The sequence below is a fragment of the Mesoplodon densirostris genome, chromosome 1 (assembly GCF_025265405.1).
Source record: "Mesoplodon densirostris isolate mMesDen1 chromosome 1, mMesDen1 primary haplotype, whole genome shotgun sequence".
NCBI lineage: Eukaryota > Metazoa > Chordata > Mammalia > Artiodactyla > Ziphiidae > Mesoplodon > Mesoplodon densirostris.
The window spans coordinates 80,271,681-80,290,090 of NC_082661.1; the positions used below are offsets into that span (position 1 = coordinate 80,271,681).

At 35.0% G+C, this 18,410-nt stretch overlaps 1 protein-coding gene across 7 annotated transcripts in view; it reads right to left on the minus strand.

The window, feature by feature from the left end:
* The window catches only part of CAMK2D (calcium/calmodulin dependent protein kinase II delta), a 292,607-nt gene that overhangs the window by 12,049 nt on the left and 262,148 nt on the right, over positions 1 to 18,410 (minus strand). For all 7 annotated transcript variants that reach the window (XM_060105286.1, XM_060105268.1, XM_060105279.1 and 4 more), the window contains one exon: positions 836 to 911. In XM_060105286.1, coding sequence (XP_059961269.1) covers positions 836 to 911 — 76 coding nt within the window. The remainder of the gene's footprint in view (positions 1 to 835; positions 912 to 18,410) is intronic.

The following is an 18,410-nucleotide window of genomic DNA, read 5'->3' on the forward strand; positions in this document are numbered from 1 at the left end:
AATTAAAGTATATTAAGTTTCATCCATTTAGGTAGCCTAATCATTTCACTTTTTCATTTCAATGACTTCTCCTGCTTTTAAACTTAGATCTTTCCAACCAAAGATCAAACTCTTTTCTGTATTTAACACTTTCATTCAAGAGGACCTCACTAGTATGGTATAAGGGGAAAGAACTGATTTTTTCTCCACCCAAACAGCTAACTTATTGACCCACGTTCTTTGCACAATAAGCCTTCATGCCCTATTTGAAAGCTTTACTTTTATTTGATCAAAGTGACTTCCTTTAATACCTATGGTAAACTTTAAATTTAACATTAGAAACCTTTCTTCAAATAAAATTTTATCTAAGAGGCAAAGCCCTAAAAGAGATGAAGATAAAGTTGAGCTGTGCTGGCTGGAGGGGAAAAGGCTGCCAGACGTTGCCTCCTAATCTCTTTCTCTGTCCCTTCACCTCTGCAAAACTGCGAGGAAAAACATCTCTTAAGCCAAAGTGCACTATTTATGTGCTTTCCTGTTTCTTGTGTGTTTGCTCTCATGGATTGCTCTGCCTGAAATGCCTTCTCTCACATGGAGGTGCCAGAGGGTCAGGCTTCTGTGCACTTACAAAGAAATCCCCAATCTTCCTAACAGAAGTCTCATCTTCTCTCTCTGAAATCTTAATTACATTTATTTCTCTCCTAGAGGCACTTGAGTCATTTATATGTTGAAATGAAGCTATTGTGGGTGTATGAAACCTGGTGTTAAATATACATGGGTCAGGTACATTGAAGAATGCATTCATATAGAAAATACTTTGTCATATGCATGAAAGCAAAATAAATGTGCTTCTACTCACGTGTAAGCTTCAAAGTCCCCATTGTTGATAGCTTCGATGAGTTGTTCAGTAACTTTGATAATCTCTTGCTTTCGTGCTAAAGGCAAAGATAAAGAGTTGGGTGAGAATAAAGGGCAAACACCATATAAAATTACTCCAATGGTACTGCTATTTTCCTTAAACAGGGTATTACCAGTTAAGACACATCCCTCTCAGAAGCTTGGTGTTATCCTCTCTACAATCTTGCTGCTCAAAGCACACAGATCAACATTAGGTCCCTCTTCTGGGAGCCTGGTAGAAACACAGATTCTCAGGTCCTACTCCAGACCTACAGATTCAGAATCTGTATTTTACTAGGACCCTCAGGTAAGCATGTTCACGTTGGGGAAGCACTGCTGCTCTCCCTTTGTTAGAAAACAACAGTCACCCAGAAGGTCAAGGCTATATTTTTAAAAAGTAGTTCTTATTACCTTTACCAACATGATTGAGTTTATGAACATTTTTGTATTATTTTATTCCATCTTCACAGCATAGCTGACATCTTGCATTGAGAAATTTAACTTTAATTATTTGCATTTTTTTATTGTTCAGCTCAACTAACCCTACAAAAGAGGATGCTAATGCTGTAATTGCCATCATATTTAGATAAATGGCCTTCCATAAACTGTAAATCTGAAAAATAAGGTATGAATCAATGCTGTGGATGGAGATGGAAGTCCCCCCGTATGGCTGTCAACTCTGACAACAAACATGATTTGTTTCTATTTCTAGCCCATAAACAGTAAAATAATTAATAGTTGGCTTGGCTCAAATCCTACCTACTTCATCTGCCTCAAGTGTTCTTTCCCTTTTTGGAAAGCCTACCTTGTATTATTCATTTGGCAATTAAGCATATGCTATATACCATGACAACTTTTTCAGTTAAAATTATTGTTTTAAATTGTTACTAAACTTGGTTTACTGTGTAATGTCTTCCTAGTTAAATTAAAAGCTCTCTGTGGGCAAAGAACATGTTATTTCTTTGTATCCTCAAAAAAGCGTTATCCAATGTCTTTAATAAAATAGATGCTCAGTAAGTTGAATTTGATCAACTGATGTTGATAAACTTTTCCTGATTTCAGAACAGTATTCTCTTACTAAGGAAATAAAGGCATAAAATATTTTAAAAATTAAATTTCATTGAATTTTGTTTAAAGAACATTGTGATACTTTCTTAAATCACTGGAAATAAACTGGGGGTAATCACAAAAAGTTATTTCCATCTATCTTAGTGAGGCTGATATTCATCATAGAAAAAGCTGAAGTCTGGTTTTAGTTCTTATTGATTAAAGTCAACCAGTTTGCACTTTTAATGAATCTGATCTTTTTTTTTTTTAGCAGATTCTTAACCACAAACTTAAAGTTTATATTTACTTTCAAAACTCCAGGTTATTCCCCTCATTACTGAACTGCAGGAGACTGAGCCCCCTTGGGCTTTGGCAACCCCATCTGGGCAGTGTTTATTTGTTGGTTGATTTTGCTGTGCCGGGTACTTCCTTTCCCATTTGCTATCATTTTGTAACACACATGCTGACCCTTTTCCCTTCCCCTTCTTTTCCTTGGGAAAATACAATGAATAAAGACTTATTGGTACTGGAAAAAAAAAAAAAAAAAAAAAACCTCCAGGTTATCCAGGTTGTGATACTCCTTATTTAAAACAAATGTCCTGGTGCTTTGTGATCACCTAGATAGGAGATATAGGGAGGGTGGAAGGGACACACAAGAGGGAGGAGCTGATTCACTTTGTTACAAAGCAGAAACTAACACACCATTGTAAGGCAATTATACTTCAATAAAGATGTAAAAAACAAAAAACAAATGTTCTGTAAACCTAACTTGACTTTACTGAGACTATATGAGACTACCTTATAAAATATGGTTTGTCCACAAATGGTTGCTAACAATGTCAAGGTTCATAATATCAAAAAATAATCTCCATACAGGTTAGATTCCATATTCAGTTATTTACATAATTTCATTTATATTGAAAAAAAATAACATAAGGTTTCTTAGCTCCTATACACACCTAAAACATTTCTTGCCCATGATCATTTGATGAATGCACAGCTATAATATATCGAACATCAAAGCATACTGACAGAAGTAGTGGCAGGGAATAATTCTGTAATAGGGATGGTGCCGATGGCACATTTTAGCTTAATTTAGTTAGGCAATAAGTGATTCATCTGTCTGTAGCGTCAACAGTATGAACATTTGGCAAAAACGCATGACAGCTGACCCAATTCCAGAATATAAAGGACACTGGTACAGAGGAGCTCAGAAAATGAGATTAGAAAAATGTGACTACCAAAACTTCCTCCTCGTATTAAATCCTCATTTAAAACTAATAGACTTCTTAGGATGCTATGTGGCTAATAGGAAAAAAACTACAGTTTAGAAAACAATGTTAATTTTTTAGAATAAAAGAAGGAAAAAATGAACATAAGATCACTGCCCTTTGAAGAGCTTCATTAGGCTAACAGTTAGTTTACAAAGTGCGAACAGTTCTGGGTCACCTTCTGAAGTTCCTGAAAGTCTCTAGATTCCTTCAGAAGCATAATATGCAATTAGAAACATCAGTGTACATGGCCATATTTCACTCTGAACCACTATGGAAACACTCATTAGCTCTTCAACAGTTTGCATCCTACAACTGGCTTAATTTTTGTCCTGCATAATCAAAGCAACACAAATTGCCTTCTTAGTTCTTATGTTCAGAAACAGTGGTGCTGTAGCTGGCAGGACGGCACATGGGAAGTAGCCAGAATGCTTCTGTGCTGCATCATCATAAAAGCAATGTGCCTCTCTTGGCTCAGGAGGGGCCTGGAACTCAGTAATCTTTAGAGTGCTTATTTCCCTGGAGCAAAGGCGCTTGAGTGAGTCAGGGCAGCACATGACAGCTGACTCTTTAAAGGAAAGCAGAAGGCTGGGAATGAATCATTTGTATATAGAAGTCTGTTGTGGTTGGAACTGTTGCCACAGTGACCTAGAGGAAGAAGGAGGGTTTGATGCTAGCTATATCTCCTTTCACCAGCAGTGAGGCTGAGGAACAATCACTGCACAAGATGCCTGGATGCCTATGTTCTGGGGGAGAGGGAACACTATCCTCTGGCCTTCCCTCTTCCTGAATGTCAAGTAATGGCCACTCTGGAAGTCAAAGTGGGGAGAGCTTGAGAGGTGTCACTAATTACCCTGAAGATGAGGGAAGAGTGTACCAGTAAGATGTTCCCTGAGTACCAGAAGCTTCTAACCTCATGGCTAGGCACTTAATCACAGGGAACTGATTACCAAATAGTTTTATTTATAGAATTGAGGTGCTCAAGCCTATACCCACAGGTCCCAAAGTAGTTTCTGGGGATTTCCAGGTTCCTAGGGGAAAGGCAGGAGAGAAAAGCAAGCGGGAGAAATGCTCCAGATCCTGAGTGTGATTACTTTCCATGCAATTCTGCAAAAGAATTGAGAACATTGTCATGTTCAAATTCATATTTTTGGTCTCTTTATTGTTCTAAAGAAGCCTGGAAGAGAAAGATAAGAGTGTGAATGGGCCCAATGTTTAAAAAAACAAACAAACTCACAAACCAAAAAAAAAAACCCCTGGGAACTGAGAGTGATTATGTAATAAAACAACTGATAGATTTCAACATTTCTCAAACATTATCAGATCTGAGCATCAGGACAATTCTCTGAGATACGCAGACCGATGTTACCTCTCTGGTTAACAGAGAAGTACAGAGTACAGGCACTGCCCTAAGGCACAGAGTTTGCTGATTACTCCTTTCTGCCATCTTGAAATACTCCCCTTTTTTCTCTTCTCTCTGTTCTCATCATCTCACTCTCATTTGCAATGTGGACTTTAAATGTTTCAATTCCTTTTAAAGGTTCAGTCGGAGGCCCTCTTACCATATACTGTTATCCCTATGGCTCTATCTACACCAGTGTTTTAAATTGCTGTCTGTATTCCATGACTTCCAAATTGTTACCTTGTTTCTAGACTTTTCCTCCAGGTCTGTATGTCTGTGCCTATTTTGGAATCTCTGTTTGGATATCTTTAATGCATCTGGAACCCAACATACCCTAAACTAAGCATATGAACTTCTGTTGTCACAAACCTATTTGCTCTTCCAGGGACCTCCATCCTGGTGAATGGCATCATCCACCCAGGTGCACGAGCCAGAAAGAAGCCTGAGGATCATTTTTGACTTTCTCACAGCCCCACTTTGAATCCAATCCTTCAAGTACTATTGATTTTTCCTTTTCAAGGTTTTACACATTAGTCCACTTCTTTTCTTCTTACCATCACTCCAGTACAAGCACCTATCATTTCTTGTCCAGAAAAATTATCTGAAGAGGGACTATGAAACCTCGAATAATCTAAACCCTGTCCATCTCACCAGCCCCACTCAAAGGCTGCCTTACTTTATCCTCTACACCCCACCCATGGCACCTTCTCTCAGCAATTCAAAATGACCATGCTTCCTCCTACTGCCAGCTCTTCATGTGAGCTGCCCTCTCTTCTTGGGAAAGTGTCCCCCATTTTTGCCTTCATTTCTTTTATTGGCTTTCAACTCACCTATTATTTCTTCAAAAAGTCCTACTTGGAGTCTCATTTTAGGAGAGGTCCCCATGTTATAAGTTCACACATATCCTACACCTGCTGTTTAAAAGCACTTGGTACACTTGTATTTATGTATTTTGTGTGTATTTGATCAGTTTTCTCTATTATTATGTTGTAAACTCCAGAGGGGTAGGTACCTCACCATTACAACCTGCATCTAGCATAGTACATGGCACAGAGTAAATGTTCAATACATATTTGAATGAACAAACTCAAGTGCTTTCTTATCCAATCATCCATGAATCATATAATTTATCCTTAGCAATTACTGTGTTGTTTCCCAGGGTATGTCTTCAGCCTCTTCTTCGTTTCTTTTGCTTTTTCTTGGTAATCTCATTTATTCCTCTGGCTTTGACCATCTACTGAAGACTGCCAAATCTCTATCATGGGCCTTAAATCTTTCTGGGCTCCAAGTTCATTTTTGTGACTGCAATCTAAACACTTCCTGTTGTCCTGGCATTTCATACCTGGGGTGCTCAAAATTGATGTCAAGCATCTTCCTGGCAAAACCTGCTGCTTCTCTTGTATTTCTCATCTTGGATGGTGGCATCGTAATCTACTCAGCTGCCTACACCAAAATCCTTGATGCCTCTTTTCAGTTCCTCATACAGTTGATCACCGGCTCCTCTTTATTCATCCAAATCTTTCTCAGATCCATTTCTTCCTCTCTGGGCTCATTGCCATGGCTCTGATTCTGGCTGTCGGATGTTCCTAACCCCTCCTGCCCTGAGGTCTCCCCCGTCTCCTCCCATACCTTCTCCTCACCAGCCCCCCCACTCCTCACTGCTGATCCACTCCTCACTCCCTCTATAGAACAGAGCTGACCGTGCTGTTCCCTGACTCTCTGGAGGCCAAAGCTCACACTTGTTTGTTTGTTTGTTCTTTAAAAGTTTTCCTACTCTATTTTTTTCCAGCTTCATTTCCCGACACTTCTTTTCCCCCAGGGCTCCCACATAACCTATTCTACAGCTACACCAAGGGGCTCACTCTTTCCCAACTAGTCCTGGCTCATTGATAATTCTGTGCCTTTCCTTCTGTTTGTTCCTTCTGCCTGGAAACTCTGTCTTCTGCCTGGAAATCTCCCTCAATACTTTGCTCCAATATCATCACCTCTTCTGTATGGACTTTCCTGAGTGTTCCAGATGCAGCTATTCAATCTCACTGTGGTTCTCCTATAGCATTATCACAGGATGTTCACAGATCTGACCAGGACATGACCACTTTCTACCTTTAACACCTAGTATTGAGTAAATGTCTCTGAAGGCATGCACATATGAATACATAAATACATGGATAGACAATGTATATAAAGTTCTTTGTGCATTTTAATACATTAGATAAATGCTAAGTATGGAGGTGATGATGATCATATCTGGTGGCAGCCTGGTTGTGACTATGCTAACTGGAAAGGCATTCATGGGTCCTGTGTATCTCAAAATCAGCCGAATTACCAAAATATATGAGGCCACAGTATTTCCATGGGGAAGTAATCTGTATAGGTCTAGAAAGATTAAACTAGGCACATCTATCAATGTTTAAACTTATAATTTCTTTTAAGAGAGTTGAATGGAGAGAAAGAACCAAGTTATCTGAGCTCAGGCTTTTTCTGAATCTTTGTTCAGATTTTAAATTTATTAGTTTGAGGTGAAACTATTTAATAATAAAACTTATTCAGAAGACTAACTGGCCTACAATGAAACTTGGGTTAGGAAATAAATTGAATTTATACATGCAAATTGAGATTCACTAAAATGTTAGCAGAGTATCGAATATTAAAATCTTTTAGTGAACTGTGCCTAAAGATTTACTTATTCAGTGATCAAAAGTTGTTTAGCTTTATTTATATGTATCATCTTAGCTTAGCAATTCTACTCATTTACCCTTTGTCAATATTTATTCTATTTATTCTCTCACATAAATCGTACTCATGTTTTCTTTGTTCAGTCTCCCAAGGCAATAGAAATAAGAGCAAAAATAAGCAAATGGGACCTAATTAAGTTTACAAGCTTTTGTACAGCAAAAGAAACCATAACAAAACAAAAAGACAACCTACAGACTAGGAGAAAATATTTGCAAATAATGTGACCAGCAAGGGCTTAATTTCCAAAATATACAAACAGCTTATACAACTCAACAACCAAAAAACAAACAACCCAATTGAAAAATGGGCAGAAGACCTAAATAGACATTTCTCCAAAGAAGTCATACAGATGGCCAACAAACACATGAAAGTATGCTCAACATCACTAATCATTAGAGAAATGTAAATCAAAACTACAATGAGGTATCACCTCACACCAGTCAGAATGGCCATCATCAGAAAATCTACAAACAATAAATGCTGGACAGGGTGTGGAGAAAAGTGAACCTTCCTACATTGTTGGTGGGAATATAAATTGGTACAGCCACTATGGAAAACAGTATGGAGATTCCTCAAAGAACTAAAAACAGAGTTGCCATATGGTTTAGCAATCACACTCCTGGGTATATATCTGGACAAAACTGAATTCAAAAATATACATGCACCCCTATGTTCATAGCAGCACTATTCACAATAGTCAATATATGGAGACAACCTAAATGTCAACTGTCAATTATACAGATGAATAAAGATGTGACACATATATATAATGGAATACTACTCAGCTATCAAAAACAACAAAATAATGCCATTTGCAGCAACATGAATGGACCTAGAGATGATCATACCAAGTAAAGTAAGTCAAAAAAAGAAAGACAAATACCATATGATATCACTTATATGTGGAATCTAAAATATGACACAAACGAACCTATCTATGAAACAGAAACAGACACACAGATGTAGAGAACAGACTTGTGGTTGCCAAGGTGAGTGGGGAGGGATGGACTGGGAGCTGGGATTAGCAGATGCAAACTATTGTATATGGAACGGATAAATAACATGGTCCTACTGTATAGCACAGGGAACTATATTCAATATCCTGTAATAAACCACATGGAAAAGAATGTATATGTATGTATAACTGAATCACTTTGCTGTACAGCAGAAATTAACAGAACATTGTAAATCAACTATATTTCAATAAAATAAATTTTAAAAAATTTGCTCTATTTAATTTAACTACTCCTTCCACATTTCTCAGAGTTATTGGGTACCTGCCTGCCAGAGACGTGAAGGACAGGGAGGCTAAGTGACTTACTCAAGTCATCCAGCAAATTCAGAAGCTGTGCCAGGGCTGGAGCTTTATTTGGCTGAGGTACTGTCTGCTGTTTAATTCACTAATCTATGTTCCTTTCCAGCCCATAGTGCCTAATTCAATATTTTGAAATAATAAACTTAAATGAACTACCTAAATGTCTTTGAACTTCCTCTGGGAAGGTGACTGATGACTTAATTACTGAGCCAGAGTTGTAATTAATTAATACACCAATTCCACAAAACTGGGTATCCCATGGTTTTATTGTCTTCTTCCATGCTGCCATTAACAAAAATAACTCTTGGGAATAGTTTTTATTTTAGGCAAATATACAAATTAGGATCATTTTCATGTTCTGGGTAGTTTTATAAAAAAAGGTGCCTATCAACTCAGCTACGTTTGGAGTTTCCTGTGCAATTAAAAGCTTAGTGACTATTTTTATTTCACTGTTTCTTAGTGACTATTTTTATTTCACTGGTTTGCTATATTAGTTAATATTTAGGAGAGTAATTTCCATTATTTTGGCTTTAAAAATCAAAGTCATCAAAGATTCTGGAGTTGATTGGTTTAATACTCTATTATATAATATTTTATCCAAATATAACACCTGGAAATTACCAAGCTTCTAGTCAAGACTGCTTTTCAAGAAATTATTGTAAAGCTTACTTATCCAGAAGTCACTTGTTCAATAACATCAACATTCAGCTTTTTAATTGCTAGACGCCCTCAAGATTTAAAAGATAAATTATTCAAATCATCTTTGTACTTTGCTCTATAAAAACTTAACTACTCTGAATTTCAAGGCATAAATTGTTAATTGGGGAAGAAGTACTACTAGTCTTAGTCCTGTTAAATTGCTATGGTCTGACAATAAATGATTAACAAATATTTAAGAACAGAAAAGTCTGGCATTGGGATCATTTAGTGTAAGTGAAAATAGGTTTAGACTTTTTAAAAAGGTTTGTGAAGATATCATTGGGTTACAAAATATGGCTGTGTCATTCCTGAGTCTGAATCTGAAGATGAAAAAAATATTTACTATTTTTTTAGAAGATTAAAGGATGTGTAAAGTATTTATAAAGATTTTCATTAAAAATGGCTTACATAAAAGTTTCAGGGTCTAAAGAAGCTATATATAGTTATATAGAACATTTGCTGATATGAAAGAATTCAGTCCATCCACATTAAAGTAATTGGGTAACTTTTCTGCCACCTGCAGCTGACTTGCAGAAGCTAGAAATAGGACTACATTATGAATATCACTGAGTATTCTAAGTATTAAGATGTTTTATGAATTAGATAGGTGTGGTACCACTTCCAGTTAAGAGTTGATGACATGGAAAAAAAAAGATTTTAAGAAACTGGTTCAAAGATTCATATCAACTGCTTAGATTTAAGATTAAAATTGTAGTCTCCGGGGCATCAAGTGTATTATATTTGCATGATAAGAGAAATACTAAGCATTCTCAAGAGGTATCTCTTTCTTCCACTGCAGAACCAAGGTGATGGTCAAAACTATTGTCTCCAAAGAAAAATCAGACTAAGAAAAGAGAGAATGAGACAGGATTTTTAAATATTTGGAAAGTTATTTTTGCCTTGTTTTTGGGGGGGGCTTGTTTTGTCGTGAATGAAATCCAGCTTTCCCCAAATCTTGGAACTGTAATGATTCCAACTAACCCCTCCAATCAATTTTACATGATATTAGCCAAAACAGGGCATGTATCTTTCAGGTCAAAAGTAAATGCCAACCTGTTCATGTTCTGCCCTTCAGTATGGATAGGCAGTATAAAATATTGACAAGAGTTAAAATCTTGTGCAGCCGTGAGTGTTGACTTTTATTTTTTTCAATGATTTCTACTGTTGTTGCTCAGCTTATAATTAATTTATCTTTTAAGTAACTTATTCCTTTATAAAAAGTATAAAATTTGACTTCAATGAAAAACAGAATTCACTATATGCTTAGATAAGTTTATTTATAACTCTACTTTTCTGAATAATTTAACTGGTAGATTCATGAATGCTCCCTTGGACCAAGAATGCAGGAGCCTAGGAGGCTATCCGTCATGGTACAGAACCATCATATATCTTTGTTCATTTTGCAAAAAGCAAAAATAAAAAACAAACAAACAAATAGATCCACCAAAATTAATTGAAGTGTGATGTCTTTGGTTTTTTTTTTTTGAGAAAGCACCAGGCTGACTACAGTTAGAGTATAAAAAAATGTTATTCTGTGACTACATTTATTATTAAGTCCCATAAATCTTTTTAAGGTCTTTTCCCCTTGTTTCCAGGTTCACACAAGTTCCTAAACGCATTTCAGTATTTCTCACACCAGTGTTTGCTTCAATGGGGTTGACACTAAGCAGTTTCCTCACCCACCACTGTACAGATTATACAGATATTTTAACTATAAGAACATCATTTCACTTCTTTGTAAGTGTTAAATAATACTCATCTCATTCTGACCCATTTCCCTTGATGAGACTGACAAGATAAAACAGCAGATCTTACTACTGCTCAAGAATATGCAGCAGCATCTGCTGTCATTGTAATTCCATGCTTTCTAGCTAATTCTCATCTTCAGCAACTTTCATTGCAAAGTCTATCATTATCCAATTCATGCTTCCAGAATCATTGAATGGGAACTGCAAGAGCAGATCAGGTTTAGTGAAGTGGAAAAAAGAGAGGCCAATTCACAAAATATGTCATAGAACCCAGTCACAACACACATTGTTCAAAAGAACTAGAGCACCTACAATCAATAGTAAATTAGGGAACTAGTGAAAAAAGTTAATGGAACAAATAACGTATCTATAGTTAAGGAATGTTTTTAATTTGGAAAATTATGGGAAATTAATAGACTCTCTTGATAAGTCAACTGTATAATGCATTTGTCTACAGCATTGTAGATCCAAAGGCCAGGGCTCGATGTAATATATGTGCCTATATGCCTAACTTTGATGATCTGATGATTATTATAGCCTTCTGAGATGTCAGACCATGGTTTGAAAAGGCATAGCAGTAGTCAGTCTGGATAAATTTATAATGGCTTATCACAACTTGCAAGACATACTTAAGGTTTAGAGGAAAATAACCTCCTATTTTCACCACACACACACACACACACACACACAAACACACACACACACACTCACAAAATGATGTGAATTCCTGTAACTCTTCTCATGTCCCCATGCATTTGACAGAGAGCAGTGACAAGACTCCTAGGACCAAGAGTCATTTCTGTGATTAGTTACTACATTTTTCAAAACTTAATTTGGGAGGGTGAAAATATCTTAACAGACCAAAAATTCTTCAATAAGTTTTCATGGCTAATGCTTTTTATTAAAGTGATATACCTCACACTGGCACTATATAATTGCTTTAGCTCTGGGATATTCTGATCTAAATTCAGCTTAGAAAATTGATTTAAAAGTATGTGGAACAAAAAGGCTGCCTACCATTTCAGTAAAGTACAAGAATGTTGTTGCCATCAAGCCATCAGCCACTGCAGCCACCCCTGACAATTCAGGATGGAAAAAATGAGGATACTGGCCCTAGATAGTTAAGATGCATATCAAAGGAATAATTTCAATGAGCCCAGACTCTTGCATCTTCCCATACATAGCAAAGCACTAAATTCACTAACTTGAGATGTTTGTTTTTGTGTGTGTGTGATTAGCAGTAATCTTTTGATGTTCCACTAATTTTTTTTTTTTTCTCCAGCAAAACCTCCTACATACCCTGGCTCCTCCCTTACCTCTTTGGGACACTTCCTCAGAGCTATCTGAGAGGCTGCCTCCCAGGCTATAGTCCTCAGTAAGGTCCTTGAACAAAACATAACTCTCAACTTTTAGACTGTGCATCATTTTTTCCTTTTGATAAGTACTTGTTGGAATATCTTGGCCAAATTTTACAGGACCAGTAAAGTTATTCTTGTTTTAATCAATGTGAGTATAGAAAGAATTACATTTATGAACTACATATTTCAGAACTAACAACATATTGCTGTTGCTTTCATTTATTCTAGGATATATTATAAATGTAAATTATCATAAAATGTAACATAGTAGGTACATATTTGTGAGTATGAAATATTTTTTTTTCCATTATTTGTTGAATATAAAAGATGAACATTCATCAAAGACACCATTCAGGTTATCTGATGAATAATTAACCGTCCACACTTAGAAACTTGAAGTTCCAGGGGGGCAGACCACTTAGAATGCCTATAAAGGTTATCTTTAGAACTTGCATAGGCAGACTATACAACACATCACAAACCACTGAAGAGGAAATTCTTCAATAATTCACAACACTGCTCATGTTAGAAAATTCTAGTACAGACTCTAAGGACCTTACCAACTCAGATACAGGTGCTTACACATTCATCCCAAACAAACATTTTGTTTGTTTTATCCTCCATAACAAACAAACAAGCACACTTCACTTTTATTAACTGTTCATATATTTAAATAGCATTAGTAAGTTCCATCTTAGTCTAATCTTTTTTTTTTTTTACTTATAAAGGTTATAAATGAAGAACTTCTATTTCCTGAAGAGAGATTTAAAAACACAATCTCATATGCTCATACTGTTTCTACACTGGTCACAGTACCTCTAAAAAAATCACTGGAGTCTCTTTAAAGTAAGCTGTCTTTTCTGTCATTAGAGACTGTTAAGCTTTTCAGAGGTAATTCTCTATTCTTCAGCAGTATCTTTACATTTTTGTTCACTGTAACTCTATACAATGTAATAGTATACAATTTTTTAATTAGAATACTATAATTCTAGTAAACTAGTTAAGTAGAGAGTAAAAATACTCTGTACTCAAAATAGACACCACCACAGCAAGTTATTTTCCCCAATTGAAAACATTCTCTAGCTCAAATTGAAAACAAATGACATTCTGGAGCAGAATTTCTTTATTTTCTTTCTTTTAAAATTTGAAAACACATAGTGATGATGGGTTTTTGTCTATTACTCAAACTTTCCCTAAAATCCCAAATTCTCTCCTTAACGTTTGCCATCTGTGTTGTGCTGGATAGACATAGTGTAAATAACCACGTGTAGTGATGTTAATGAAGAAACCAATAATCCTGTAATGAATTACTTCAAAAACAAACAAATAATAGGTCTTTCACACTTAAGCTGTTAACTTCTGTCAGGACGGTTAGTTTCCCTCTGAGGAAACACTGAACCAGCTAATCACAGTCTCCAAGAAGGACATTTTATGTTATGGTTCTTGAGATAGATTGCTTGAGAATTTGGCATAGATACACTCCTTTTAAAATATGTATTTAACTTCTGTCGAAAAGAATCAGTCTACATACTTCTCTTTTATTCTCATCAGGGGTAATCAAGACACCCTCAAAATAAGCCAATTTTTCAAAACATGTGAAAACATCCAGGGATAAAAGGATCAGTTTAAATGAGGAAAGACTGAGTCATTACTTAAAATGTTATGTTTAATTAAAAACAAAATATGTCTCTAAACTCAAAAATTTTAAGAGTTCAAACAAAATTAACTTAATGCAAAAACCTCATAATTAATATATTAACTTATTAAGTGCCTACTACATGATATCATGGAAGCAAAAAAAACAGTGAATTAAAATAATCTAATTGTTTAAAATTCATGACAAATTAAAATAATACTTTTACCTTAATAAAATCTTTTTAAAAATATTGGCTTTGGTTTTAAACCAAATATGAATTTATTTTCTGTACTTCGGCAGCTTCTTTGTTTGTTTATGTCGGTAGACTGGCTGGATTCTATATTGTGGGTCTTAACGTTTACAGATGTTTACCCACTTATCAAAATAAATGGCTTAGAAAATAGAAACACTAATGCTACAATAAAAATCACAGGTCCCTTTAGATTTATGGACTCTTTTAGTAGTGAACCTCTGTGCTTATATCATGTATTCATAGGAAAGAACGGCCAGAATTAATATAATTAATTTTGCTGACTATCATGGGCCAGGCATTTAACAAATATTATCTCTAGTTAACATGACTACGTTTTGTTATTGTTAGGTTTAAACCATATGAAATTTTTACTGCTGAAGGTAAAAAATAGTTAAGTATTGAGACATCATTATCTCCACTGTACACAATATGACTCAGAGAGGTTTACATGGGCAGCTGGATTGCTTAGCTCATAAAGGGCTGGGCTGTAATTCAAACCTACTATCTTTGACACCAAAACACATCCTCCATCCAAACAGGAAAGAGGATCCTGTGACTTACTTTTGAAATTTTCATTTTCTATATTTTTAGTTTCTAAATTATGGGGTGGGGGCAGAGAACATGTCATGTGGACAAAAACCTATGGAGATAAAAAGTTGAGATGTGATCATAACTTTTAGAGAATTCTAGTCTTTTTAGTGACTATTAGGACATGGCATGGTTGATTTCTATCTTATTTCCTTCCTCCATCAATTAAATACTTATTTCCTTCCTCCATCAATTAAATACTTATTAGTCCTACTCTTGAAAAACACTGGTCTAGATACAGTGGATATAAATGTGGACAAACCAGTCAAAAATCTCTGCCTTGAAGAAATTTATATCCTAGTAGGGGGACAGAGACCTTAAGCAAATAAGTAAAATACATATTCCAGATAATGATAAATACTAGGAGAAAAGGAAAGCAGAGAAGGAGAATGGGAGCACTGGATTTGGAGGGAAACAATTTAAAACAGGGTCATCAAGGAAGATCTTAGAGGGTAACATTTGATCAGAGACTAAAAAAGAGAAGAGGCAGCAAGCACATGGAATCTGTATCAGGACATATTAGGCAGGGAATGGCAAGTGTAAAGGCCCCGAGGCAGCAACCAGCTTGATACATATCAGGACAGTGTTCCTGAGACATCTAATAGCAGATGAAGTCAGATAGTAAAGGGAGGTTTAGCTGGAGGAGGTCCTGGTCACTGAGGGCCTTATAATCCATTCTAATGACATTGGCAGCCGATGGAAACAAGACATAATCTGATATATTTTAAAAGCATTACTCTGACTACTGTGTCGTGAATAGACCATAAACAGTTAATACCAAAGCAGGTAGACTGGCTAATAAATCATGTCAATAATGTAGGCAAATGATGCTTTTGTGGACCAGGGTGATGGAAATGGAGTTAGTGAGCAGTAGTCAATTAAAAAAAAAATTGAGTATACTTTGAGGGGAGAACCTGTAGGATTTGCTGATAGACTGGGTATATAAGGAAAACAGAGGAGACAAAAAAAAAAGCAATACTTATAAATAAATCTGTGTTTTTGTACCAAATATGATGCTACTTTTCATATGATGGACTGGCACATTTTGCTTAACAGTACTGACCAAGGGAAAAATGTTATACTATTACATACCAAAAGAAACAAAGAAAAGATAGACTACCTAATTCACTAAGTGTTAAGGATAAACATTCATGTACCTTGGAAGAAACTTTCTTTAACATAGAATAAAATTTTAATGCAAAAACAGCCATTCATTGGGGAAATGGACCAGCAGATATAATTTCATTAAAGAATGTACTACATGACTGAGAACTCCTTGAGGGAAAAGGTAAGCTTTTTTGGCCTCAGCCTAATCTATCATATCTAGTACATAGTAGGTGTTCAATGATCTTTTTTAAAAAACTAATTGAATCCGAATTTTTCAAATAGAGGTCTCTTTGTTAGGAATTACATGTGTTACATGCATCTGAAATTTTCTGTATTTGCTCACATATGACTATTTGTAGCTATGTCCTTATGTTTGTTTTTCAATGAATATATTATTCTTGTTTTAGAATTATCTGGATACAAGCCAGAAACAAAGAAGGTACACTATCATGCAGAATCATCTTTATCTTTTCTAGAGTTACTCATGAGGGCAAGAAGTGTAGCTAGCGCCTCCGTAGCGCACCTTACACTGCAGGTGCCCACGGAACATTTGTTGCGCTAAATTGAATAATGAAAATACTATTCCAAATGCAAATAAATAAAGACCCTTTACTTCTAGATAGTCTCTTCTATAAAGCACCTTCATTCAGTAATGTTTTTTTTGCTTCTCCCTGTAATATCTTAGTTCTCCAGTTAACATATTGGTCTGAAATTGAATGACTTATAATCTGGTAGAACGAATTAAAAAATGCACAGGACTAAGATTTATTTCTTTGACTACTTTAGACCTAGTTTCTCCTGAGAAAATCAAAGGAATTATACTGCAGAAATCCATACCAGAAAAAAAATAAGGTCATTTCACTGACAAGAAGAATCACTAAAGGATACAAACATAATTTCACATAATTTCTAGATATGTTTAATTCATAGAAAATAATACAAACTCAGCAAAGGACATAGCATTTCACTAAAGTAATTATTTTATTCTAATAAATAATTTCAGAATTATAAAGTTCATAGTTAATAAAAAAAATTATGATTTAACTTCTGCATAGAAATTCATGAGGTCAAACAGTAATTTTAGATATTAAGTAATTTTATATAGTAGATACTTTAAAAACATGGAATACAACCCCATAATAATTCTTACTGGAATGTAGTTAAAGTATTAATTTTACAGTCCATTAGTACTATAATAACTTGGATAAACAGGTTAGCAGATAAGTTTTTCCCATTGTAATAACGTTCCCTAAAACTGCAGTGATTTATTCCTATGAGTCCAGTGATTTAATTCAACTTTGAATTAACTATCTTTCTATAGTTATTCTGAATACTTTATATTATTAACATATATTACTTTACTATATATTATTGTACAATGTATAATTGCACATACTTTAAAACATGAGACCTTATAACAATCATTTAATAGTACTGCATTAAAGTGGGGTAGGAAAAAAAACTTGCAACTCTGTAGTATTGATTTCACCATCTAAATTCTGTAACCTGGGGAAACCTGAGCCACAGAGAAGTTATGCAACTTGCTTAAAGCAAGTTGGATAAAAGCTGGACCTAGAAACTAGTGTAGACTGTAGATTCCAATCAGATCCTTGCTAATATTTTTTGACATCAGTTAAAAAAGTAATAAAGTTATAATCCAAAAAGATAAAAGGAGACATAGAGAGTAATAAAATATTCTAAAACTTGCACAAGTTAAATTTAGGAGCTTATTAATTTTTTTATCAGGTAATGGGAAAAAAAGATGCGTGAAAAGAACAGTCTTAACACTCAATATATGCAACTATATTATAATGTAAATTAGATCTTGTTGACCATGAAATTTTTGATTATATAAATTAGGAGTATGATTACCTCCTATATTAACTGCCATATAAAGTAATATCTATGAATAGTAAACATTAGATTTTTAAACTCTGAATTTTTTAAATAAATTCAAAGTTGAAAATCTGGTAGCTTAATCAAGATTTGGAAACTGATGGAAATAATCTTATAACATATATGCTTTTAGAATTTATGCAGTATTTAATAAAATAATGCTACATTATTTCCCTGTGGAGTTTTCTAAAAGTGCATATGAATTTTTTTGCAAATTTGTTTAAAAAAGCCATCAATAAAAACTTTGAACTGAGAAAGGGTATTACTATAGAATGAGCCTATGCTTTTCTAATGATAAAATGAGTAGCTACATGTTTTTGTTGGTTGCTTTCATTTGTTTTGTTTTGATTTCAGACTTTGTTTTAACCTGGGGTTGGTAAGAGTTCTTGACCTCATATTTTGTCAGCAGGGCTAAACAATGCTGAGGCTATCACTGACAAATTTAAGATGCAAAGCTCACAGAAGGCAAAGAGTAAAGAGA